This window comes from Bombina bombina, chromosome 2 (assembly GCF_027579735.1).
Source record: "Bombina bombina isolate aBomBom1 chromosome 2, aBomBom1.pri, whole genome shotgun sequence".
In the NCBI taxonomy this organism is placed as follows: domain Eukaryota; kingdom Metazoa; phylum Chordata; class Amphibia; order Anura; family Bombinatoridae; genus Bombina; species Bombina bombina.
Genome location: NC_069500.1, coordinates 1095221582 through 1095249522, shown reverse-complemented (window position 1 = coordinate 1095249522; position 27941 = coordinate 1095221582). Strand labels below are relative to the sequence as shown.

General features: G+C 41.1%; 1 protein-coding gene across 1 annotated transcript in view; it reads left to right on the top strand.

The window, feature by feature from the left end:
- The window catches only part of LOC128647427 (lipopolysaccharide-responsive and beige-like anchor protein), a 167027-nt gene that overhangs the window by 132548 nt on the left and 6538 nt on the right, over window positions 1-27941 (top strand). Inside the window, exons 2-3 of the mRNA XM_053700217.1 lie at window positions 146-377; window positions 8322-8422. Coding sequence (XP_053556192.1) covers window positions 146-377; window positions 8322-8422 — 333 coding nt within the window. The remainder of the gene's footprint in view (window positions 1-145; window positions 378-8321; window positions 8423-27941) is intronic.

The window sequence follows — 27941 nt, the reverse complement described above, 5'->3', positions numbered from 1 at the left end:
GGATAACATACTCAACATTTGTAGCCTCAAGAAAAAGCAGCTTCCCTGCAGGATACAGTAAATCAAAGTGGTTGAACTACATGTTTTAATATCTATGTATGTTGGTATGAAGAATAATTGTTCTTTGTGTCTTTTTTTGTAACAGCTTGTTGGAGGGCAGTTTGATCTGGAGATGAATTTCATCATTCAAGAAGGAGAGAGCATAATATGTATGGTAGAACTGTTAGATAAATGTGATGTCACCTGCCAAGCAGAAATCTGGAGCATATTCACTGCAATACTGAAGAAAAGCATCCGCAATTTACTTGTTTGTAATGAAGTGAGTCTAGTTGAAGAAGTGCTGAAAAGAATTGATAAAGTTGACGGGATGATTGCAGGTAAGATTTATGTTGTGGAAAATCTGGCTTTATCAGTTTCTATAAATGTTGTATTTTGCAAGAGCCTAAAAAATATTTTGAATGAATAATATGAAAAAACCCCACATTTTGATTGTTTTAGTTACTTCATATAATTTATTAGAAAAAAAATGGTCTATATGAACAATTCTCCCTTTCTTCATTGTTACCGGCCTAGCAAATGACTTATTGCTTGGTTTCAGTTTTACTTTATTCTCTACCAGATATGGTCACATATATCTGGTCAGTACTAATATATATTTTTAAATGGAGCCTTTCAAATATATTATAAGGCTTTTTTAACAAAACAAAACCAGACCATAGCTGGCTATTGGCATTAATGGGCTGCTGTCTGTCTTGTGGATTGGTTGATATGTCTGTGATAAATTGGCAGAACTTCACTGATTCTTCTTCCTCTACACTCTTCCAGTAATGGTGAGACACTGATTTAAAACGTTTCTACAATTGTGAAAATTATATAGCACATATTTCATTTGAAGGAGCAAATAAGAGTAATGATGCAAACCATATATACATAAAATGTTATAAGATCCAGGACTTACAAATATCATTAGATACTAGGTTGTCTAACTTATGCAAATTCATACTTGGCATTTCCCAGTTGCTATGACAATGCTCTATAGCTTCCAGTGTGTGTGTATGTGTGTGTGTATATATATATGTATATGTATATGTATATGTATATATATATATATATATATATATATATGTGTGTATATATATATATATATATATATATATATATATATGTGTATATATGTACCTCTAGTGCCTTATAAGCTCCACTGATGACTAAGTGTCTAGTAGTATTGCATTCCCTTTAGCTGTGGGGTAAGTTAAGCATCAAATGCAATCTAATATCTGACTTAGGCTGAATTTGATTGATTTATCTCAGTAGGGCATCCTTTCTAGGTTTACAGCTTCAAATATTTGTAACCTATTGTGCTGAATACTTGAAAAATGTTACTACATGTGTAACACCTAACAAGTTATCCTCTCATCTCTGTGCATGAACTGTATCCATTTAATTATCAGGTTTATTTTAATTTCTCCAACATAGGTGTGTCCGGTCCACGGCGTCATCCTTACTTGTGGGATATTCTCTTCCCCAACAGGAAATGGCAAAGAGCCCAGCAAAGCTGGTCACATGATCCCTCCTAGGCTCCGCCTACCCCAGTCATTCTCTTTGCCGTTGTACAGGCAACATCTCCACGGAGATGGCTTAGAGTTTTTTAGTGTTTAACTGTAGTTTTTATTATTCAATCAAGAGTTTGTTATTTTAAAATAGTGCTGGTATGTACTATTTACTCAGAAACTGAAAAGAGATGAAGATTTCTGTTTGTATGAGGAAAATGATTTTAGCAACCGTCACTAAAATCCATGGCTGTTCCACACAGGACTGTTGAGAGCAATTAACTTCAGTTGGGGGAACAGTGAGCAGTCTCTTGCTGCTTGAGGTATGACACATTCTAACAAGACGATGTAATGCTGGAAGCTGTCATTTTCCCTATGGGATCCGGTAAGCCATGTTTATAAAGATCGTAAATAAGGGCTTCACAAGGGCTTATTAAGACTGTAGACTTTTTCTGGGCTAAATCGATTCATTATTAACACATATTTAGCCTTGAGGAATCATTTTATCTGGGTATTTTGATATAATCAAATCATAGGCAGAGCCTCATTTTCGCGCCGGTGTTGCGCACTTGTTTTTGAGAGGCATGACATGCAGTCGCATGTGAGAGGAGCTCTGATACTTAGAAAAGACTTTCTGAAGGCGTCATTTGGTATCGTATTCCCCTTTGGGCTTGGTTGGGTCTCAGCAAAGCAGATACCAGGGACTGTAAAGGGGTTAAGGTTAAAAACGGCTCCGGTTCCGTTATTTTAAGGGTTAAAGCTTCCAAATTTGGTGTGCAATACTTTTAAGGCTTTAAGACACTGTGGTGAAAATTTGGTGAATTTTGAACAATTCCTTCATGTTTTTTCGCAATTGCAGTAATAAAGTGTGTTCAGTTTAAAATTTAAAGTGACAGTAACGGTTTTATTTTAAAACGTTTTTTGTACTTTGTTATCAAGTTTATGCCTGTTTAACATGTCTGAACTACCAGATAGACTGTGTTCTGAATGTGGGGAAGCCAGGATTCCTATTCATTTAAATAAATGTGATTTATGTGACAATGACAATGATGCCCAAGATGATTCCTCAAGTGAGGGGAGTAAGCATGGTACTGCATCATTCCCTCCTTCATCTACACGAGTCTTGCCCACTCAGGAGGCCCCTAGTACATCTAGCGCGCCAATACTCCTTACTATGCAACAATTAACGGCTGTAATGGATAATTCTGTCAAAAGCATTTTAGCCAAAATGAACACTTACCAGCGTAAGCGTGACTGCTCTGTTTTAGATACTGAAGAGCATGACGACGCTGATAATAATGGTTCTGAAGGGCCCCTAACCCAGTCTGATGGGGCCAGGGAGGTTTTGTCTGAGGGAGAAATTACTGATTCAGGGAACATTTCTCAACAAGCTGAACCTGATGTGATTACGTTTAAATTTAAATTGGAACATCTCCGCATTCTGCTCAAGGAGGTATTATCCACTCTGGATGATTGTGACAAGTTGGTCATCCCAGAGAAACTATGTAAAATGGACAAGTTCCTAGAGGTCCCGGGACTCCCAGAAGCTTTTCCTATACCCAAGCGGGTGGCGGACATTGTTAATAAAGAATGGGAAAGGCCCGGTATTCCTTTCGTCCCTCCCCCCATATTTAAAAAATTGTTTCCTATGGTCGACCCCAGAAAGGACTTATGGCAGACAGTCCCCAAGGTCGAGGGAGCGGTTTCCACTTTAAACAAACGCACCACTATACCCATAGAGGATAGTTGTGCTTTTAAAGATCCTATGGATAAGAAATTAGAAGGTTTACTTAAAAAGATGTTTGTTCAGCAGGGTTACCTTCTACAACCTATTTCATGCATTGTCCCTGTAGCTACAGCCGCATGTTTCTGGTTCGATGAGCTGATAAAGGCGGTCGATAGTGATTCTCCCCCTTATGAGGAGATTATGGACAGAATCAATGCTCTCAAATTGGCTAATTCTTTCACCCTAGACGCCACTTTGCAATTGGCTAGGTTAGCGGCTAAGAATTCAGGGTTTGCTATTGTGGCGCGCAGAGCGCTTTGGTTGAAATCTTGGTCAGCTGATGCGTCTTCCAAGAACAAGCTACTTAACATTCCTTTCAAGGGGAAAACGCTGTTTGGCCCTGACTTGAAAGAGATTATCTCTGATATCACTGGGGGTAAGGGCCACGCCCTTCCTCAGGATCGGCCTTTCAAGGCAAAAAATAAACCTAATTTTCGTCCCTTTCGGAGAAACGGACCAGCCCAAAGTGCTACGTCCTCTAAGCAAGAGGGTAATACTTCTCAAGCCAAGCCAGCTTGGAGACCAATGCAAGGCTGGAACAAGGGAAAGCAGGCCAAGAAACCTGCCACTGCTACCAAGACAGCATGAAATGTTGGCCCCCGATCCGGGACCGGATCTGGTGGGGGGCAGACTCTCTCTCTTCGCTCAGGCTTGGGCAAGAGATGTTCTGGATCCTTGGGCGCTAGAAATAGTCTCCCAAGGTTATCTTCTGGAATTCAAGGGGCTTCCCCCAAGGGGGAGGTTCCACAGGTCTCAGTTGTCTTCAGACCACATAAAAAGACAGGCATTCTTACATTGTGTAGAAGACCTGTTAAAAATGGGAGTGATTCATCCTGTTCCATTAAGAGAACAAGGGATGGGGTTCTACTCCAATCTGTTCATAGTTCCCAAAAAAGAGGGAACGTTCAGACCAATCTTAGATCTCAAGATCTTAAACAAGTTTCTCAAGGTTCCATCGTTCAAGATGGAAACCATTCGAACTATTCTTCCTTCCATCCAGGAAGGTCAATTCATGACCACGATGGATTTAAAGGATGCGTATCTACATATTCCTATCCACAAGGAACATCATCGGTTCCTAAGGTTCGCATTCCTGGACAAGCATTACCAGTTCGTGGCGCTTCCTTTCGGATTAGCCACTGCTCCAAGGATTTTCACAAAGGTACTAGGGTCCCTTCTAGCTGTGCTAAGACCAAGGGGCATTGCTGTAGTACCTTACTTGGACGACATTCTGATTCAAGCGTCGTCCCTTCCTCAAGCAAAGGCTCACACGGACATTGTCCTGGCCTTTCTCAGATCTCACGGATGGAAAGTGAACGTGGGAAAGAGTTCTCTATCTCCGTCAACAAGGGTTCCCTTCTTGGGAACAATAATAGACTCCTTAGAAATGAGGATTTTTCTGACAGAGGCCAGAAAAACAAAACTTCTAGACTCTTGTCGGATACTTCATTCCGTTCCTCTTCCTTCCATAGCGCAGTGCATGGAAGTGATCGGTTTGATGGTAGCGGCAATGGACATAGTTCCTTTTGCGCGCATTCATCTAAGACCATTACAACTGTGCATGCTCAGTCAGTGGAATGGGGACTATACAGACTTGTCTCCGAAGATACAAGTAAATCAGAGGACCAGAGACTCACTCCGTTGGTGGCTGTCCCTGGACAACCTGTCACAAGGGATGACATTCCGCAGACCGGAGTGGGTCATCGTCACGACCGACGCCAGTCTGATGGGCTGGGGCGCGGTCTGGGGATCCCTGAAAGCTCAGGGTCTTTGGTCTCGGGAAGAATCTCTTCTACCGATAAATATTCTGGAACTGAGAGCGATATTCAATGCTCTCAAGGCTTGGCCTCAGCTAGCGAGGGCCAAGTTCATACGGTTTCAATCAGACAACATGACAACTGTTGCGTACATCAACCATCAGGGGGGAACAAGGAGTTCCCTAGCGATGGAAGAAGTGACCAAAAGCATTCTATGGGCGGAGTCTCACTCCTGCCACCTGTCTGCTATCCACATCCCAGGAGTGGAAAATTGGGAAGCGGATTTTCTGAGTCGTCAGACATTGCATCCGGGGGAGTGGGAACTCCATCCGGAAATCTTTGCCCAAGTCACTCAGCTGTGGGGCATTCCAGACATGGATCTGATGGCCTCTCGTCAGAACTTCAAAGTTCCTTGCTACGGGTCCAGATCCAGGGATCCCAAGGCGGCTCTAGTGGATGCACTAGTGGCACCTTGGACCTTCAAACTAGCTTATGTGTTCCCGCCATTTCCTCTCATCCCCAGGCTGGTAGCCAGGATCAATCAGGAGAGGGCGTCGGTGATCTTGATAGCTCCTGCGTGGCCACGCAGGACTTGGTATGCAGATCTGGTGAATATGTCATCGGCTCCACCTTGGAAGCTACCTTTGAGACAAGACCTTCTTGTTCAGGGTCCGTTCGAACATCCGAATCTGGTTTCACTCCAGCTGACTGCTTGGAGATTGAACGCTTGATCTTATCGAAGCGAGGGTTCTCAGATTCTGTTATCGATACTCTTGTTCAGGCCAGAAAGCCTGTAACTAGAAAGATTTACCACAAAATTTGGAAAAAATATATCTGTTGGTGTGAATCTAAAGGATTCCCTTGGGACAAGGTTAAGATTCCTAAGATTCTATCCTTCCTTCAAGAAGGATTGGAAAAAGGTTTATCTGCTAGTTCCCTGAAGGGACAGATTTCTGCCTTGTCTGTGTTACTTCACAAAAAGCTGGCAGCTGTGCCAGATGTTCAAGCCTTTGTTCAGGCTCTGGTTAGAATTAAGCCTGTTTACAAACCTTTGACTCCTCCTTGGAGTCTCAACTTAGTTCTTTCAGTTCTTCAGGGGGTTCCGTTTGAACCCCTACATTCCGTTGATATTAAGTTATTATCTTGGAAAGTTTTGTTTTTAGTTGCGATTTCTTCTGCTAGAAGAGTTTAAGAATTATCTGCTCTGCAGTGTTCTCCTCCTTATCTGGTGTTCCATGCAGATAAGGTGGTTTTACGTACTAAACCTGGTTTTCTTCCAAAAGTTGTTTCTAACAAAAACATTAACCAGGAGATTATCGTACCTTCTCTGTGTCCGAAACCAGTTTCGAAGAAGGAACGTTTGTTGCACAATTTGGATGTTGTTCGCGCTCTAAAATTCTATTTAGATGCTACAAAGGATTTTAGACAAACATCTTCCTTGTTTGTTGTTTATTCCGGTAAAAGGAGAGGTCAAAAAGCAACTTCTACCTCTCTCTCTTTTTGGATTAAAAGCATCATCAGATTGGCTTACGAGACTGCCGGACGGCAGCCTCCCGAAAGAATCACGGCTCATTCCACTAGGGCTGTGGCTTCCACATGGGCCTTCAAGAACGAGGCTTCTGTTGATCAGATATGTAGGGCAGCGACTTGGTCTTCACTGCACACTTTTACCAAATTTTACAAGTTTGATACTTTTGCTTCTTCTGAGGCTATTTTTGGGAGAAAGGTTTTGCAAGCCGTGGTGCCTTCCATTTAGGTGACCTGATTTGCTCCCTCCCTTCATCCGTGTCCTAAAGCTTTGGTATTGGTTCCCACAAGTAAGGATGACGCCGTGGACCGGACACACCTATGTTGGAGAAAACAGAATTTATGTTTACCTGATAAATTACTTTCTCCAACGGTGTGTCCGGTCCACGGCCCGCCCTGGTTTTTTTAATCATGTCTGATAATTTATTTTCTTTAACTACAGTCACCACGGTACCATATGGTTTCTCCTATGCAAATATTCCTCCTTAACGTCGGTCGAATGACTGGGGTAGGCGGAGCCTAGGAGGGATCATGTGACCAGCTTTGCTGGGCTCTTTGCCATTTCCTGTTGGGGAAGAGAATATCCCACAAGTAAGGATGACGCCGTGGACCGGACACACCGTTGGAGAAAGTAATTTATCAGGTAAACATAAATTCTGTTTTTTCCATCTTAAATATTTTGCAAAGCAGCTTAAGGTTGCATTTGGAATTACCACCTTTACACAATACGTTTTAGAGCTTGTGTACTTTGAGATGTCACACAAAGCATTAACGGGACAGTTTCCCCACGATTTTTATCCCCATTAATTTGTTCCCAATTATCCATTTTACCTGACAGAATGTATTAAATTGCTTACAAATAGCTCCTTTAACCTTATTTCGGTTTTTAAAAAAGCTAATTTAGCCTGTGTTATCCCTTTTTTCTTTCATTATTCAGATTGAACATGCATCGTATAGCAACTTTTTAATTTACTCCTATTATCAATTTTTCTTCGTTCTCCTTTGTATCTCTATTTGAAAAAGCAAGAATATAAGCTTAGGAGCCCGCACATATTTGGTTCAGAACCCTGGGTAGCGCTTGCTGATTGGTGGCTACATTAGTTTGTTTGTTTGTTCTCCATCTATCACATTTTTACAGTAAATTACTGATTTGAATTTGCCAGCTGCATCAAGCTAAATTTTAAAGTAAATGTCAATTTTGATGCTAAAGTGCCCAGTTTTTAAAAATTCGATTAAAAACAGGGGCACTTTAATTCATCAAACTTTACATTTCACTCCTGTTGAGAAAAAACGTACCTTTTAATCTTCACAGCAGCTCCAGCTTCCTTCACCCGTCGCAAAGCCTCTTCCTGGGTCTAAAATGAGGAATCTGGCTTCCTCCAATCACGGTGTTGAATCAGACACTGATTCCCCTGGGGGGGGGAGCCGTGATTGGAGGATGACATATCCATAATTTCTGACATCAGAAATGGCTTGCAACAACCGGAGGAAGCTGGAGCTGCTGTGAAGATTAAAAGGTATTTTTTTTTTCACAACAGGAGTGAAATGTAAATTTTGATGAATTAAAGTGCCCCTGTTTTTAATCAAATTTTTAAAAACCGGGCACTTAAGCATCAAAATTGACATTCACTTTAAGTGCGGCTATTGGTGGCTACACACTTTGTACCTGTTGCTTGAATTTGTCTTTTTTCCCCCCCACAGATCTTTTGGTGGACATGTTAGGAGTTTTGGCTTCATACAGTCTAACAGTCCGTGAGCTCAAGTTGTTTTTCAGCAAACTGCAAGGGGAAAAGGGACAATGGGTAAGAACTTTTTTTTATATATTTACAGTTTTCTGTTCAGACATGACCTATACTATGTTTGTGAAGAGTTCCATGTGGATTGGCTCAGTTATTGTTTTTTGTTTTTGTTTTTCTCACTAATAATTTAAATCAAAAGATGAAACAAATATTCAGTATAAAATCTTTTAAAAGATTTGTAAAAAAAAAGGATGGTGGTTGCAAAAATGTTTAGTAATGTTATACATTGTTGCAGACACTGCTGGCATAGAATGTGCATACACCTTACTGCTCCTGGGCCATGCAAGAAAAAGCAGAACATTTTATTATAGAAGCAAATTTGTTGTTTTTCAAAGTATTTTTTTTTATTGCATTATCTATCTAAACCATGAAAGTTTAATATTTATTTTACTGTCCATGTAAGTGACCGAATCTTCCTTTTTAAAAAGCAAGGTGATATACTTTCATTTTCTAAGATATAAACCATTTAAGTAGCTGGTGACTGGATTTTCATTCACGTGTAGTAACAACTAATCGATATAATCGATTATGAAAATAGTTGTCAACGAATCTCATAATCGATTATTTGGTTTGCAATTAGTTGGTTTGTGTCTGGCACCAGCTGCTTCACTCCTATGAGTTCCTGCACATGGTATTGTGTTTTATAGTTATGTCTTTAGCCTAAAGGACGTCTACAGAAGTTTACTTTTCAGTTTTTCAGAACAGTATAACTTTTAGAACTAGTCCTGGCTTATGTGCAACCCAGAAATAAAATAGGCATTGTCATTTGTATTGTTTATATTAAATCAGGTGATTTGGGACTATGCTTTGCATGATATAGTGCCCAGCTTGTTATTTACACCTAGTCCTAGATTGCAGTCGTTGTTTGAATTGATGTGTACTATTATCTGTTTGCACAATTATTAGCTGATTGCTTGCTATTGTTGTTTATATCTACTGTATAGATTTTTTTTTTAAATTGTAATATGTACCAAATTCAACCTCCTACAGGGAGTGCAGAATTATTAGGAAAAATTAGTATTTTGACCACATCATCCTCTTTATGCATGTTGTCTTACTCCAAGCTGTATAGGCTCGAAAGCCTACTACCAATTAAGCATATTAGGTGATGTGCATCTCTGTAATGAGAAGAGGTGTGGTCTAATGACATCAACACCCTATATCAGGTGTGCATAATTATTAGGCAACTTCCTTTCCTTTGGCAAAATGGGTCAAAAGGACGACTTGACAGGCTCAGAAAAGTAAAAAATAGTGAGATATCTTGCAGAGGGGATGCAGCACTCTTAAAATTGCAAAGCTTCTGAAGCGTGATCATCAAACAATCAAGCGTTTCATTCAAAATAGTCAACAGGGTCGCAAAAAGCGTGTGGAAAAACCAAGGCGCAAAATAACTGCCCATGAACTGAGAAAAGTCAAGCGTGCAGCTGCCAAGATGCCATTTGCCACCAGTTTGGCCATATTTCAGAGCTGCAACATCACTGGAGTGCCCAAAAGCACAAGGTGTGCAATACTCAGAGACATGGCCAAGGTAAGAGGCTGAAAGACGACCACCACTGAACAAGACACACAAGCTGAAACGTCAAGACTGGGCCAAGAAATATCTCAAGACTGATTTTTCTAAGGTTTTATGGACTGATGAAATGAGAGTGAGTCTTGATGGGCCAGATGGATGGGCCCGTGGCTGGATTGGTAAAGGGCAGAGAGCTCCAGTCCGACTCAGACGCCAGCAAGGTGGAGGTGGAGTACTGGTTTGGGCTGGTATCATCAAAGATGAGCTTGTGGGGCCTTTTCGGGTTGAGGATCGAGTCAAGCTCAACTCCCAGTCCTACTGCCAGTTTCTGGAAGACACCTTCTTCAAGCAGTGGTACAGGAAGAAGTCTGCATCCTTCAAGAAAAACATGATTTTCATGCAGGACAATGCTCCATCACACGTACTCCACAGCGTGGCTGGCAAGAAAGGGTATAAAAGAAGGAAATCTAATGACATGGCCTCCTTGTTCACCTGATCTGAACCCCATTGAGAACCTGTGGTCCATCATCAAATGTGAGATTTACAAGGAGGGAAAACAGTACACCTCTCTGAACAGTGTCTGGGAGGCTGTGGTTGCTGCTGCACGCAATTTTGATGGTGAACAGATCAAAACACTGACAGAATCCATGGATGGCAGGCTTTTGAGTGTCCTTGCAAAGAAAGGTGGCTATATTGGTCACTGATTTGTTTTTGTTTTGTTTTTGAATGTCAGAAATGTATATTTGTGAATGTCGAGATGTTATATTGGTTTCACTGGTAAAAATAAATAATTGAAATGGGTATATATTTGTTTTTTGTTAAGTTGCCTAATAATTATGCACAGTAATAGTCACCTGCACACACAGATATCCCCCTAAAATAGCTATAACTAAAAACAAACTAAAAACTACTTCCAAAACTATTCAGCTTTGATATTAATGAGTTTTTTGGGTTTATTGAGAACATGGTGGTTGTTCAATAATAAAATTAATCCTCAAAAATACAACTTGCCTAATAATTCTGCACTCCCTGTATAAGTATATATCTTATTTTAAGAGTGGACAAGATATTTTTTCTCTAATCTTATAGCTGGTTATTTACCATTGCATATAGATATTTAAGATATTTTTATGTTAGAATAAAGTCCAGGCTTAATTTGTTGAGAGGCCCCTTGCATTGATGGAGCTAATAAAGATAAATATCCCACCTTGACAAAACCCTACTTATCTATCTCAGGCACCTCAACACAATCTGAGCCCCTCTTCTGCTGCAGGCAAACATAGCTTGCAAAGAGAGAGCCAGCCTCAGCCAGGAGCATGTGGACATGTTGATAGTTTTGCATTTCTGAAAGAGTGAATAACAGAATGTTATAAACAGTGATTGTCTACCTCTTTAAACAGTCTGTGGTTTTGTTTTACATAATTATAAAAATGGGTTCTACTGCTTAAAAATTGGATAAACAGTTGTGTTAATGTAAAGTTGTAAAGTTTTAGTTGGAAGTTAAAAATGTTAACACTCAGTATGTGGATTTTATTTTAAATATAGGAAAAAATGTTTTTTTTTTTTTATCCGATTAGTCGATTAATTGGCCGATTTTTTTATTTTTTTCGATTAATCGATTATGAAAATAATCGTTAGTTGCAGCCCTAGTAAAAATGAAATAAAGATGTGTATTTCTCTTAAGTGTATCCAGTCCACGGATCATCCATTACTTATGGAATATATTCTCCTTCCCAACAGGAAGCTGCAAGAGTCCACCCACAGCAAAGCTGCTATATAGCTCCTCCCCTAACTGCCATATTCAGTCATTCTCTTGCAAGCCTCAACATAGATAGGAGGTCGTGAGAGTCTGTGGTGCTTTCTACTTAGTTTATTCTTCAATCAAAAGTTTGTTATTTTTAAATGGCACCGGAGTGTGCTGTTTATCTCAGGCAGTATTTGGAAGAAGAATCTGCCTGCGTTTTTCTATGATCTTAGCAGACGTAACTAAGATCCATTTGCTGTTCTCACACATTCTGAGGAGTGAGGTACTTCAGAGGGGGAATGGCGTGCAGGTTTTCCTGCAGATAAGGTATGTGCAGTACCAGTGGGTGCAATGCTCTGTTACCTTATTACATGTACTGTAAAAATTTCGTTTGTTTTACTGCCTTTTTTTCACTGTTTTTCAAATTTTGACAATTTGTTTCTCTTAAAGGCACAGTAACGTTTTATATATTTGCTTGTTAACTTGATTTAAAGTGTTTTCCAAGCTTACTAGTCTCATTATTAGTCTGTTCTAACATGTCTGACATAGAGGAAACTCTGTGTTCATTATGTTTTAAAGCCATGGTGGAACCCCATCTTAGAATGTGTACCAGATGTACTGATTTCATGTTAAACAATAAAGATAATTTTTTGTCTTTAAAAACATTATCACCAGAGGATTCTGTCGTGGGGGTAGTTATGCCGACTAACTCTCCCCACGTGTCAGACCTTTTGACTCCCGCTTTAGGGACTCACGCTCAAATGGCGCCAAGTACATCAAGGGCACCCATAGCGTTTCTTTTACCAGGGGATTCTGTCGAGGGGAAAGTTATGCCGACTAACTCTCCCCACGTGTCAGACCCTTCGACTCCCGCTTCAGGGACTCACGCTCAAATGGCGCCAAGTACATCAAGGGCGCCCATAGCGTTTATTTTACAAGACATGGCAAAGGTGGTGAATAATATTCTGGCAGCAGTATTAGTCAGACTACCTGAAATTAAAGGAAAGCAGTTAGCTCTGGGGGTAGATACAGAGCATACAGACGCTTTAAGAACCATGTATGATACTACCTCACAATATGCTTAGTCTGTGGGTGATTTTTTTTTTGACTCAGGGAAGATGATTTAACCTGATTCTGATATTTCTACATTTAAAATTTATGCTTGAGAACCTCCACTTGTTGCTCAGGGAGGCTTTGGCTGCTCTGAATGAATGTGTACAATCGCAGGGCCAGAGAAATTGTGTAGACTGGATAAATAATATGCAGTGCCGGTGTGTACTGATGTTTTTCCAATACCTAAAGAGGTTTACTAAAATTTTTTTAATAAGGAATGGGATAGACCAGGTGTGCCGTTCTCTTCCCCTCCTATTTTTTAGAAGAATGTTTTCTAATAGTTACCACCACACGGGACTTCTGGCAGACAGTTCCTAAGGTGGAGAGAAGAGTTTCTACTCTAGCTAAGCGTACCACTACCTCTGACGAGGACAGTTGTGCTTTTTAGATCCAATGGATAAAAAATGTTTATTCAACAGGGTTTTATCCTGCAGCCCCTTGCATACATTGCTTCTGTCACTGCTGCTGCGGCGTTCTGGGTTGAGTCTCTTGATGAGGCTTTACAGTTAAGCGACTCCATTGGATGAATATATTTGACAAGCTTATGCTAGCCAATTCCTTTGTTTTCTGATGCCTTGTTCATTTGACTAGACTAACGGCTAAGAATTCTGTTTTTTACTATTCTGGCGCGCAGAGCGCTATGGCTTATATCATGGTCAGCTGTCGTGACTTTAATAAATAAGCTACTTAACTTCCCTTCAAGGGGCAGACCCTATTCGGGCCTGGTTTGAAGGAGATTATTGCTTATATCACTGGAGGAAAAGGTCATGCCCTTCCTCAGGATAGGTCTAAATCAAGGGCAAAAAAAAAAAAAAAAAAAGTCTAATTTTCGTACCTTTTAAAAACTTCAGGGCAGGTGTGGCATCCTCTTCCTCTAAGGCAAAACAAGAGGGAATTTTTGCTCAGTCCAAGGTGGTCTGGAGACAATCGGACCTGGAACAAATATAAGCAGGCCAAGGAGCCTGCTGCTGCCTCTAAGGCAGCATGAAGGAACGGACCCCTATCCGGTAACGGATCCTATAGGGGGCAGACTTTCATTCTTTGCCCAGGCTCGGGCAAGAGATGCCCAGGATTCCTAGGCATTGGAATTTATATCCCAGAGATATCTTCTGGATTTCAAAGATTCCCCCCCAAAAAAAGGGGAGATTTCGCCTTTCACAATTATCTGCAAACCAGATAAAGAAGGAGGCATTCTTACATTGTGTACGAGATCCATCCAGTTCCAAGAGAGGAACAGGGACAGAGTTTTTACTCAAATCTGTTTGTGGTTCCCAAGGAGAGGGAACCTTCAGACCTATTTTGGATCTAAAGATCTTAAACAAATTCCTCAGAATTCCGTCATTTAAGATGGAAACTATTCGTACCATCTTAACTATGATCCAGGAGAGTCAATAGAGGACTACAATGGATTTGAAGGATGCTTATCCTCACATTGTGATGCATAAAGATCACCATCGTTTTTCAGGTTTGCCTTTCTAGACAGGCATTACCAGTTTGTAGCTCTTTCCTTTGGGATATCTACAGCCCCAAGAATCTTTATGGAGGTTCTGGGGTCGCTTTGGCGGTCCTTAGACCGCGGGGCATAGAAGTGGCCCCTTATTTAGACGACATCCTGATACAGGCGTCAAACATCCAAATTGCCCAGTCTCATACGGACGTAGTACTGGCATTTCTGAGATCACATGGGTGGAAAGTGAACAAGGAAAGAGTTCTCTATCCCCAATCTCAAGGGTTTCCCTCCTAGGGACTCTGATAGATTCTGTAGAAATGAAAATTTACCTGACGGAGTCCAGGTTGTCAAAGTTTCTAAATTTCTGCCGTGTTTTTTTCATCCCATCCGCGCCCTTCGGTGGCTCAGTACATGAATGAAATCGGCTTAATGGTAGCGGCAAGGGACATAGTACCGTTTGCACGTCTACATTTCAGACCGCTGCAACTATGCATGCTCAGTCAGAGGAACGGGGATTACACAGATTTGTCCCCCTGTTACTCAGTCGGACAATATACACGACTGTGGCTTACATCAGCCATCAAGGGGGAACAGAAGTTCCCTAGCGATGTTAGAAGTCTTACAATAATTCACTGGACAGAGACTCACTCTTGTCTATCAGCTATCCATATCCCAGGTGTTGAGAACTGGGAGGTGGATTTTCTAAGTCGTCAGACTTTTCTTCCGGGGGAGTGGGATTTCCTCCGGAGGTCAAGACCAAGCAGGAGAGGGCTTTGGTGTTTTTGACAGCGCCTGCGTAGCCACGCAGGACCTGGTATGCAGATCTGGTGGACATGTCATCCTTTCCATCACGGTCTCTGCTTCTGAGACAGGTCCCTCTACCTCAGGGTCCTTTCAACCATCTAAATAGAATCAATCTGAGATGGACTGCCTGGAGACTGAACGCTTGATGTTATCAAAGCATGGCTTCTCCGAGTCAGTCATTGATACCTTAATACAGACATGAAAGCCTGTCTCTAGGAAAATTGAACATAGATATGGTGTAAATATCTGATTGTTATGAATCCAAGGGTTACTCATGGAGTAAAGTCTGGATTCCCAGGATATTCTCTTTTCTCCAAGATGTTTTTGAGAAAAGGGTTGTCAGCTAATTCCTTAAAAGGGGACAGATTTTTACTCTGTCTATTTTTTTGCACAAGCGTCTGGCAGGTATTCTAGACGTTCAGGCATTTGGTCAGGCTTTGGTTAGATCCAAGCCTGTGTTTAAAACTGTTGCTCCGCCATGGAGCTTAAACCTGATTCTTAAGGTTCTTCAAGAAGTTCCGTTTGAACCTTTTTTGTTCCATAGATATCAATCTTTATCTTGGAAAGTTCCTTTTGGGTAGCTAATTCCTTGACTCGTAGAGTCTCCAAGTTATCTGTGTTACAATGTGATTCTCCTTATCTGGTCCTTCGTACGGATAAGGTAGTCCTGCGTACCAACCTGGGTTTTTTCCTAAGGTGGTATCTAACAAGTACATCACTCAAGAGATAGTTGTTCCATGCTTGTATCCTAATCCTTCCTCAAAGAAGGAACGTCTATTACACAATATTGGACGTGGTTTGTGCTTTAAAGTTTTACTTACAAGCTACTACAGTTTTCATCAAACGTTCACCTTGTTTGTTGTCTATTCTGGACAGAGGAGAGGTCAAAAGACTTCAGCAGCCTCTCTGTCTTTTTGGTTAAAAAGCATAATTCATTTAGCTTATGAGACTGCTGGACAGCAGCCTCCTGAAGGGATTACAGCTCATTCTACTAGAGCTGTGGTTTTCACTTGGGCCTTTTTTAAATGTGGCTTCTGTTGAACAGATTTACAAGACAGAGTCTTGGTCTGCGCTTCATACTTTTCAAATTTAACAAATTTGATACCTTGCTTCTTCGGAGGCTATTTCTTTCATGTAATTAGCAAGAGTCCATGAGCTAGTGACGTATGGGATATACATTCCTACCAGGAGGGGCAAAGTTTCCCAAACCTTAAAATGCCTATAAATACACCCCTCACCACACCCACAATTCAGTTTTACAAACTTTGCCTCCGATGGAGGTGGTGAAGTAAGTTTGTGCTAGATTCTACGTTGATATGCGCTCCGCAGCAAGTTGGAGCCCGGTTTTCCTCTCAGCGTGCAGTGAATGTCAGAGGGATGTGAGGAGAGTATTGCCTATTTGAATGCAGTGATCTCCTTCTACGGGGTCTATTTCATAGGTTCTCTGTTATCGGTCGTAGAGATTTATCTCTTACCTCCCTTTTCAGATCGACGATATACTCTTATATATACCATTACCTCTGCTGATTCTCGTTTCAGTACTGGTTTGGCTTTCTACAAACATGTAGATGAGTGTCCTGGGGTAAGTAAATCTTATTTTCTGTGACACTCTAAGCTATGGTTGGGCACTTTGTTTATAAAGTTCTAAATATATGTATTCAAACATTTATTTGCCTTGACTCAGAATGTTCAACTTTCCTTATTTTTCAGACAGTCAGTTTCATATTTGGGATAATGCATTTGAATTAATCATTTTTTCTTACCTTCAAAAATTTGACTCTTTTTTTCCTGTGGGCTGTTAGGCTCGCGGGGGCTGAAAATGCTTCATTTTATTGCGTCATTCTTGGCGCGGACTTTTTTGGCGCAAAAATTCTTTTCCGTTTCCGGCGTCATACGTGTCGCCGGAAGTTGCGTCATTTTTTGACGTTATTTTGCGCCAAAAATGTCGGCGTTCCGGATGTGGCGTCATTTTTGGCGCCAAAAGCATTTAGGCGCCAAATAATGTGGGCGTCTTATTTGGCGCTAAAAAATAAGGGCGTCGCTTTTGTCTCCACATTATTTCAGTCTTATTTTTTCATTGCTTCTGGTTGCTAGAAGCTTGTTCTTTGGCATTTTTTTCCCATTCCTGAAACTGTCATTTAAGGAATTTGATCAATTTTGCTTTATATGTTGTTTTTTCTCTTTCATATTGCAAGATGTCTCACGTTGCATCTGAGTCAGAAGATACTACAGGAAAATCGCTGTCTAGTGCTGGAGCTATCAAGCTAAGTGTATCTGCTATAATTTTTTGTATCTGTTTCTCCAGCTGTTGTTTGTATTGCATGTCATGACAAACTTATTAATGCAGATAAAATTTCCTTTAGTACTGTTACATTACCTGTTGCTGTTCCGTCAACATCTAATTTTCAGAGTGTTCCTGATAAACATAAGAGATTTTATTTTTTAAATCCATTAAGAAGGCTATGTCTGTTATTTCTCCTTCTAGTTTACATAAAAGTCTTTTAAAACTTCGCTTTTTTGAATTTTTAAATGAACATCATCATTCTGATACTGATAATGGTTCTTCTGGTTCAGAGGTTTCTGTCTCAGAGGTTGATGCTGATAAATCTTAGATGGAATTTATTCGTTCTTTATTTAAAGAAGTATTAATTGCATTAGAAATAGAGGATTCTGGTCCTCTTGATACTAAATCTAAACGTTTAATTAAGGTTTTTAAACCTCCTGTAGTTATTCCAGAAGTGTTTAATCTCCCTGATGCTATTTCTGAAGTAATTTCCAGGGAATGGAATAATTTGGGTAATTCTTTTACTCCTTCTAAACGTTTAAGCAATTATATCCTATGCCATCTGACAGATTAGAGTTTTTTTGGGACAAAATCCCTAAGGTATGGGGCAGTCTCTACTCCTGCTAAATGTGATACTATTTCTACGGTAGATAGTAATTCATTTTAAGGATCCTTTAGATGGGAAAATTGAATCCTTTCTAAGAAAAGCTTACTTATGTTCAGGTAATCTTCTTAGACCTGCTATATTTTTAGCGGATGTTGCTGCAGCTTCAATTTTTTGGTTAGAAGCTTTAGCGCAACAAGTAACAGATCATAATTTTATAGCATTATTATTATTCTATAACATGCTAATAATTTTATTGGTGATACCATCTTTTGATATCATTAGAGTTGATGTCAGGTATAGGTCTCTAGCTATTTTAGCTAGAAAAGCTTTATGGATTAAACTTGGAATGCTGATATGTCTTCTAAGTCAACTTTGCTTTCCTTTTCTTTCCAGGGTAATAAATTATTATTTCAACTGTTTCTGGAAGGAAGGGAACTTTTTTACCAAAGGATAAAAAATCTAAGGTAAATTTAGGTCTAAAAATCATTTTTCGTTCCTTTCCTCACAATAAGGAACAAAAGCCTGATCCTTCATCCTCAGGAGCGGTATCAGTTTGGAAACTATTTCCAGTTTGGAATATATCCAAGCCTTATAGAAAACCTATAGCCAGCTCCTAAGTACCCATGAAGGTGCGGACCTTATTCCAGCTCAGCTGGTATGGGGCAGATTACGTTTTCTTCAAAGAAATTTTGATCAATTCCGTTTTCAATTTCTGGTTTTAGAACATTGTTTCAGAAAGGTACAGCATTGGCTTCAGTTAAGGCCTCCTGCTAAGAGATTTTTTTCTTTCCCGTGTCCCAGTTAACACAGCAAAGGCTCAGCATTTCTGAAATGTGTTTCAGATCTAGAGTTGGCTGGAGTAATTATGCCAGTTCCAGTTCTGGAACAGGGGCTGGGGTTTTATTTTATCTCTTCATTGTACCAAAAAAGGTCAATTCCTTCAGACCAGTTCCGGATCTATCAATATTGAATCGTTATGTAAGGATACCAACATTCAGTTTCTGTAGGACTGTCCTGCCTTTTGTTTAGCAAGGGCATTATATGTCTACAATAGATTTACAGGATGTGTATCTGCATATTCCGATTCATCCAGATCACTTTTAGTGTCTGAGATTCTCTTTTTAGACAAGCATTACCAGTTTTGTGGCTCTACCGTTTGGCCTAGCCTCAGTTCCAAGAATTTTTTTCAAAGATTCTCGGTGCCCTTCTTTCTGTAATCAGAGAACAGGGTTTTGGTATTTCCTTATTGGGCGATATCTGGGTACTTGCTCAGTCTTCTCATTTTCTAAGAATCTCATATGAATCGACTTGTGTTGTTTCTTCAAGTTCATGGTTGGAGGATCAATTTACCAATCAGTTCATTGATTCCTCAGGCAAGGGTAACCTTTTTAGGTTTCTAGAATAGATTCAGTGTCTATGTCTCTGTCCTTGTCAGACAAGAGAAGTTTAACATTGATTTCAGCTTGTCAAAACCTTCAGTCACAATCATTCCCTTTGGTAGCCTTATGCATGGAAATTTTAGGTCTTAGGACTGCCGCATCAGATGCGATCTCCTTTGCTCGTTTTCACATGCGACCTCTTCAGCTCTGTATGCTGAACCAATGGTGCAGGGATTACTCAAAGATATCTCACTTAATATCTTTAAACCAATTATACGACACTCTCTGACATGGTGGACAGTTCACCATCGTTTAGTTCAGGGGGCTTCTTTGTTCTTCCGACCTGGACTATAATCTCAACAGATGCAAGTCTTACAGGTTGGGGAACTGTGTGGGGGTATCTGACGGCACAAGGGGTTTGGGAATCTCAGGAGGTGAGATTTCCGATCAATATTTTGGAACTCCGTGCAATTTCAGAGCTCTTCAGTCTTGGCCTCTTCTGAAGAGAGAGTTGTTCATTTGTTTTCAGATAGACAATGTCACAACTGTGGCATACATCAATCATCAAGGAGGGACTCACAGTCCTCTGGCTATGTAAGAAGTATCTCGAATTTTGGTTTGGGCGGAATCCAGCTCCTGTCTAATCTCTGCGGTTCATATCCCAGGTATGGACAATTGGAAAGCGGATTATCTCAGTCGCCAAACGTTGCACCTGGGCGAATGGTCTTCACCCAGAGGTATTTCCTCAGATTGTTCAAATGTGGGAACTCCCAGAAATAGATCTGATGGCTTCTCATCTAAACAAGAAACTTCCCTGGTATCTGTCCGGATCCAGGGATCCTCGGGCGGCGGCAGTGGATGCATTATCTCTTTCTTAAAAGTGTCATCCTGCCTATATCTTTCCGCCTCTAGTTCTTCTTCCAAGAGTATTCTCCAATATTCTAAGGAATGCTCGTTTGTCCTGCTGGTAGCTCCAGCATGGCCTCACAGGTTTTGGTATGCGGATCTTGTCCGGATGGCCTCTTGCCAGCTGTGGACTCTTCCGTTAAGACCAGTCTTTCTGTCTCAAGGTTCTTTTTTCCATCAGAATCTCAAACCCTTAATTTTAAGGTGTGGAGTTTGAACGCTTGATTCTTGGTCAAAGAGGTTTCTCTGACTCTGTGATTGATACTATGTGACAGGCTCGTAAATCTGTATCTAGAGAGATATATTATAGAGTCTGGAAGATTTATATTTCTTCAGGATGGTTTAGATAAAGGTTTGTCCGCAAGTTTCTTGAAAGACAAATCTCTGCTCTTTCTGTTCTTTTTCACAGAAGGATTGCTAATCTTCCTGATATTCATTGTTTTGTACAAGCTTTGGTTCGTATAAAACCTGTCATTAAGTCAATTTCTCCTCTTTGGAGTTTGAATTTGGTTCTGGGGGCTCTTCAAGCTCCTCCTTTTGAACCCATGCATTCTTTTGGTCATTATATTACTTTCTTGGAAAGTTTTGTTTCTTTTGGCCATCTCTTCTGCCAGAAGAGTCTCTGAATTATCTACTCTTTTTTGTGAGTCTCCTTTTCTGATTTTGCATCAGGATAAGGCGGTGCTGCGAACTTCTTTTGAATTTTTTACCTAAGGTTGTGAATTCTAACAACATTAGTAGAGAAATTGGGGTTCCTTCATTATGTCCTAATCCTATGAATTCTAAGGAGAAATCATTGCATTCTTTGGATGCTGTTAGAGCTTTGTAATATTATGTTGGAGCTATTAAGTCTTTCCGAAAGACTTCTAGTCTATTTGTCATCTTTTCCGGTTCTAGAAAAGATCAGAAAGCTTCTGCCATTTCTTTGGCATCTTGGTTGAAATCTTTATTTCATCATGCCTATGTTGAGTCGGGTTACACTCCGCCTCAAAGGATTACAGCTCATTCTACTAGGTTAGTTTCTACTTCCTGGGCGTTTAGGAATGAAGCTTCGATTGATCAGATTTGCAAACCAGCAACTTGGTCCTCTTTTGCATACTTTTACTAAATTCTACCATTTTGATGTGTTTTCTTCTTCTGAAGCAGTTTTTGGTAGAAACGTACTTCAGGCAGTGGTTTCAGTTTGAATCTTCTGCTTATGTTTTTTCATTAAAAATTTTATTCTGGTTGTGGATTATTTCTTCTGTTATGTGTGATCAGTCCACGGGTCATCATTACTTCTGGGATATAACTCCTCCCCAACAGGAAATGCAAGAGGATTCACCCAGCAGAGCTGCATATAGCTCCCCCCCTCTACGTCAGTCCCAGTCATTCTCTTGCACCCAACGACTAGATAGGATGTGTGAGAGGACTATGGTGATTATACTTAGTTTTTATGACTTCAATCAAAAGTTTGTTATTTTACAATAGCACCGGAGCGTGTTATTACTTCTCTGGCAGAGTTTGAGGAAGAATCTGCCAGAGTTTTTTACTATGATTTTAACCGGAGTAGTTAAGATCATGTTGCTGTTTTCGGCCATCTGAGGGAGGTAAAGGCTTCAGATCAGGGGACAGCGGGCAGATGAATCTGCATTGAGGTATGTAGCAGTTTTTATTTTCTGAATGGAATTGATGAGAAAATCCTGCCATACCGTTAAAATGACATGTATGTATACACTTCAGTATTCTGGGGATGGTATTTCACCGGAACTACTCTGCTAAAGGTCACTAATACTTTTAATAACTATTTATCATGTTAAACGTTTTTGCTGGAATGTAGAATCGTTTACATTGCTGAGGTACTGTGTGAATAGATATTTGGGCATTATTTTCCACTTGGCAGTTTTTTGCTTGTAATTGTGACAGTTTCGTTTCTCTTCACTGCTGTGTGGGAGAGGGAGGGGCCATTTTTGGCGCTCTTTACTACGCATCAAAAAATTCCAGTCAGTCATTTTTATATTTCCTGCATGATCCGGTTCATCTCTGACAGATCTCAGGGGTCTTCAAACTTCTTTGAAGGGAGGTAAATTCTCTCAGCAGAGCTGTGAGAATTCTTATAGTGACTGTGCATAAAAACGTTGCTTTGTACTTCTTATGTCAAATTTAATTATTGTTATTTTACTAATGGGAACAAACCTTTGCTAAAAGTTGTGTTGTTTTAAAGTTTGATGCTATAACTGTTTTTCAGTTCATTATTTCAACTGTCATTTAATCGTTTAGTACCTCTTTGAGGCACAGTATTTTTTTGCTAAAAAAGATTATAACCAAGTTGTAAGTTTTTTGCTAGTGTGTTAAACATGTCTGACTCAGAGGAAGATATCTGTGTCATTTGTTCCAATGCCAAGGTGGAGCCCAATAGGAATTTATGTACTAACTGTATTGATGCTACTTTAAATAAAAGTCAATCTGTACAATGTGAACAAATTTCACCAAACAGCGAGGGGAGAGTTATGCCGACTAACTCGCCTCACGCGGCAGTACCTGCATCTCCCGCCCGGGAGGTGCGTGATATTATGGCGCCCAGTACATCTGGGCGGCCATTACAGATAACATTACAAGATATGGCTACTGTTATGACTGAAGTTTTGTCTAAATTACCAGAACTAAGAGGCAAGCGTGATCACTCTGGGGTGAGAACAGAGTGCGCTGACAATGCTAGGGCCATGTCTGATACTGCGTCACAGCTCGCAGAGCATGAGGACGGAGAGCTTCATTCTGTGGGTGACGGTTCTGATCCAAACAGATTGGACTCAGATATTTCAAATTTTAAATTTAAATTGGAGAACCTCCGTGTATTACTAGGGGAGGTCTTAGCAGCTCTTAACGATTGTAACACCGTTGCAATACCAGAGAAACTGTGTAGGTTGGATAAATACTTTGCGGTACCGGCGAGTACTGACGTTTTTCCTATACCTAAGAGACTAACTGAAATTGTTACTAAGGAGTGGGATAGACCCGGTGTGCCGTTCTCACCCCCTCCAATATTTAGAAAGATGTTCCCAATAGACGCCACCACTAGGGACTTATGGCAAACGGTCCCCAAGGTGGAGGGAGCAGTTTCTACTTTAGCTAAGCGTACCACTATCCCGGTGGAGGATAGCTGTGCTTTCTCAGATCCAATGGATAAAAAATTAGAGGGTTACCTTAAGAAAATGTTTGTTCAACAAGGTTTTATATTGCAACCCCTTGCATGTATCGCGCCGATTACGGCTGCGGCAGCATTTTGGATTGAGTCGCTGGAAGAGAACCTTAGTTCATCTACGCTAGACGACATTACGGACAGGCTTAGAGTCCTTAAACTAGCTAATTCTTTCATTTCGGAGGCCGTAGTACATTTAACTAAACTTACGGCTAAGAACTCAGGATTCGCCATACAGGCACGTAGGGCGCTGTGGCTAAAATCCTGGTCAGCTGATGTGACTTCTAAGTCCAAATTACTTAATATACCTTTCAAGGGGCAGTCTTTATTTGGGCCCGGTTTGAAAGAAATTATCGCTGACATTACAGGTGGTAAGGGCCACGCCCTACCTCAAGACAAAGCCAAAGCTAAGGCTAGACAGTCTAATTTTCGTCCCTTTCGGAATTTCAAAACAGGAGCAGCATCAACCTCCACTGCACCAAAACAGGAAGGAGCTGTTGCTCGTTACAGGCAAGGCTGGAAGCCTAACCAGTCCTGGAACAAGAGCAAGCAGGCCAGGAAACCTGCTGCTGCCCCAAAGACAGCATGAACCGAGAGCCCCCGATCCGGGACCGGATCTAGTGGGGGGCAGACTCTCTCTCTTCGCCCAGGCCTGGGCAAGAGATGTTCAGGATCCCTGGGCTCTAGAGATCATATCTCAGGGATACCTTCTAGACTTCAAATTATCTCCCCCAAGAGGGAGATTTCATCTGTCAAGGTTGTCAACAAACCAGATAAAGAAAGAAGCGTTTCTACGCTGCGTACAAGATCTGTTATTAATGGGAGTGATCCATCCGGTTCCGCGGTCGGAACAAGGACAAGGGTTCTACTCAAACCTGTTTGTGGTTCCCAAAAAAGAGGGAACTTTCAGGCCAATCTTAGATTTAAAGACTCTAAACAAATTCCTAAGAGTTCCATCGTTCAAAATGGAAACTATTCGGACAATCTTACCCATGATCCAAGAGGGTCAGTACATGACCACAGTGGATTTAAAGGATGCTTACCTTCACATACCGATCCACAAAGATCATCACCGGTATCTAAGGTTTGCCTTCTTAGACAGGCACTACCAGTTTGTAGCTCTTCCATTCGGATTGGCTACGGCTCCAAGAATCTTCACAAAGGTTCTGGGTGCCCTTCTAGCGGTACTAAGACTGCGAGGGATTTCGGTAGCTCCGTACCTAGACGACATTCTAATACAAGCTTCAAGCTTTCAAACTGCCAAGTCTCATACAGAGTTAGTTCTGGCATTTCTAAGGTCGCATGGATGGAAAGTGAACGAAAAGAAGAGTTCTCTTTTTCCTCTCACAAGAGTTCCATTCTTGGGGACTCTTATAGATTCTGTAGAAATGAAGATTTACCTGACAGAAGACAGGTTAACAAAGCTTCAAAATGCATGCCGCGTCCTTCATTCCATTCAACACCCGTCAGTAGCTCAATGCATGGAGGTGATCGGCTTAATGGTAGCGGCAATGGACATAGTACCTTTTGCACGCCTACACCTCAGACCGCTGCAATTATGCATGCTAAGTCAGTGGAATGGGGATTACTCAGATTTGTCCCCTACTCTGAATCTGAATCAAGAGACCAGAAATTCTCTTCTATGGTGGCTTTATCGGCCACACCTGTCCAGGGGGATGCCATTCAGCAGGCCAGACTGGACAATTGTAACAACAGACGCCAGCCTACTAGGTTGGGGCGCTGTCTGGAATTCTCTGAAGGCTCAGGGACTATGGAATCAGGAGGAGAGTCTCCTTCCAATAAACATTCTGGAATTGAGAGCAGTTCTCAATGCCCTTCTGGCTTGGCCCCAGTTAACAACTCGGGGGTTCATCAGGTTTCAGTCGGACAACATCACGACTGTAGCTTACATCAACCATCAGGGAGGGACAAGAAGCTCCCTAGCAATGATGGAAGTATCAAAGATAATTCGCTGGGCAGAGTCTCACTCTTGCCACCTGTCAGCAATCCACATCCCGGGAGTGGAGAACTGGGAGGCGGATTTCTTGAGTCGCCAGACTTTTCATCCGGGGGAGTGGGAACTTCATCCGGAGGTCTTTGCCCAAATACTTCGACGTTGGGGCAAACCAGAGATAGATCTCATGGCGTCTCGCCAGAACGCCAAACTTCCTCGCTACGGGTCCAGATCCAGGGATCCGGGAGCAGTTCTGATAGATGCTTTGACAGCACCTTGGAACTTCAGGATGGCTTATGTGTTTCCACCCTTCCCGCTGCTTCCTCGATTGATTGCCAAAATCAAACAGGAGAGAGCATCAGTAATTCTAATAGCACCTGCATGGCCACGCAGGACTTGGTATGCAGATCTAGTGGACATGTCATCCTGTCCGCCTTGGTCTCTACCTCTAAGACAGGACCTTCTGATACAGGGTCCATTCAAACATCAAAATCTAACTTCTCTGAAGCTGACTGCTTGGAAATTGAACGCTTGATTTTATCAAAACGTGGTTTTTCTGAGTCGGTTATTGATACCCTGATTCAGGCTAGGAAGCCTGTTACCAGAAGGATTTACCATAAAATATGGCGGAAATACCTATACTGGTGCGAATCCAAAGGTTACTCCTGGAGTAAGGTTAGGATCGCTAGGATATTGTCTTTTCTACAAGAAGGTTTAGAAAAGGGTTTATCAGCTAGTTCATTAAAGGGACAGATTTCAGCTCTGTCCATCTTGCTACACAGACGTCTGTCAGAAAATCCAGACGTCCAGTCCTTTTGTCAGGCTTTAGCTAGGATCAAGCCTGTGTTTAAAGCTGTTGCTCCGCCATGGAGTTTAAACTTAGTTCTTAACGTTTTACAGGGTGTTCCGTTTGAACCCCTTCATTCCATTGATATAAAAATGTTATCTTGGAAAGTTCTGTTTTTAATGGCTATTTCCTCGGCTCGAAGAGTCTCTGAGTTATCAGCCTTACATTGTGATTCCCCTTATCTGATTTTTCACTCAGACAAGGTAGTTCTGCGTACTAAACCTGGGTTCTTACCTAAGGTAGTCACTAACAGGAACATCAATCAAGAGATTGTTGTCCCATCCTTGTGTCCAAATCCTTCTTCAAAGAAGGAACGTCTTTTACACAATCTGGATGTAGTTCGTGCCCTCAAGTTCTACTTGCAGGCAACTAAAGATTTTCGCCAAACTTCTTCCTTGTTTGTCGTTTACTCTGGACAGAGGAGAGGTCAAAAAGCTTCTGCTACCTCTCTCTCTTTTTGGCTTCGTAGCATAATACGTTTAGCCTATGAGACTGCTGGACAGCAGCCTCCTGAAAGAATTACAGCTCACTCCACTAGAGCTGTGGCTTCCACTTGGGCCTTTAAGAATGAGGCCTCTGTTGAACAGATTTGCAAGGCTGCAACTTGGTCTTCACTTCATACTTTTTCCAAATTTTACAAATTTGACACTTTTGCTTCTTCGGAGGCTATTTTTGGGAGAAAGGTTCTTCAGGCAGTGATTCCTTCTGTATAATGAGCCTGCCTATCCCTCCCGTCATCCGTGTACTTTTGCTTTGGTATTGGTATCCCAGAAGTAATGATGACCCGTGGACTGATCACACATAACAGAAGAAAACATAATTTATGCTTACCTGATAAATTCCTTTCTTCTGTTGTGTGATCAGTCCACGGCCCGCCCTGTTTTAAGGCAGGTAAATATCTTTTAAATTATACTCCAGTCACCACTTCACCCTTGGTTACTCCTTTCTCGTTGATTCTTGGTCGAATGACTGGGACTGACGTAGAGGGGGGGAGCTATATGCAGCTCTGCTGGGTGAATCCTCTTGCATTTCCTGTTGGGGAGGAGTTATATCCCAGAAGTAATGATGACCCGTGGACTGATCACACAACAGAAGAAAGGAATTTATCAGGTAAGCATAAATTATGTTTTTCAGCAGGAATTGGCTGTCTTTATTTTATCCCTCCCTCTCTAGTGACTCTTGTGTGGAAAGATCCACATCTTGGGTAATCATTATCCCATACGTCACTAGCTCATGGACTCTTGCTAATTACATGAAAGAAAACATAATTTATGTAAGAACTTACCTGATAAATTCATTTCTTTCATATTAGCAAGAGTCCATGAGGCCCGCCCTTTTTTGTGGTGGTTTTGATTTTTTTGTATAAAGCACAATTATTCCAATTCCTTATTTTATATGCTTTCGCACTTTTTTCTTATCACCCCACTTCTTGGCTATTCGTTAAACTGAATTGTGGGTGTGGTGAGGGGTGTATTTATAGGCATTTTAAGGTTTGGGAAACTTTGCCCCTCCTGGTAGGAATGTATATCCCATACGTCACTAGCTCATGGACTCTTGCTAATATGAAAGAAATGAATTTATCAGGTAAGTTCTTACATAAATTATGTTTTTTGGGAGAAAGGGTTTTTTACAGGCAGTGGTACCTTCCGTTTAAGTACCTGCCTTGTCCCTCCCATCATCCGTGTACTTTAGCTTTGGTATTGGTATTCCATAAGTAATGGATGATCCGTGGACTGGATACACTTA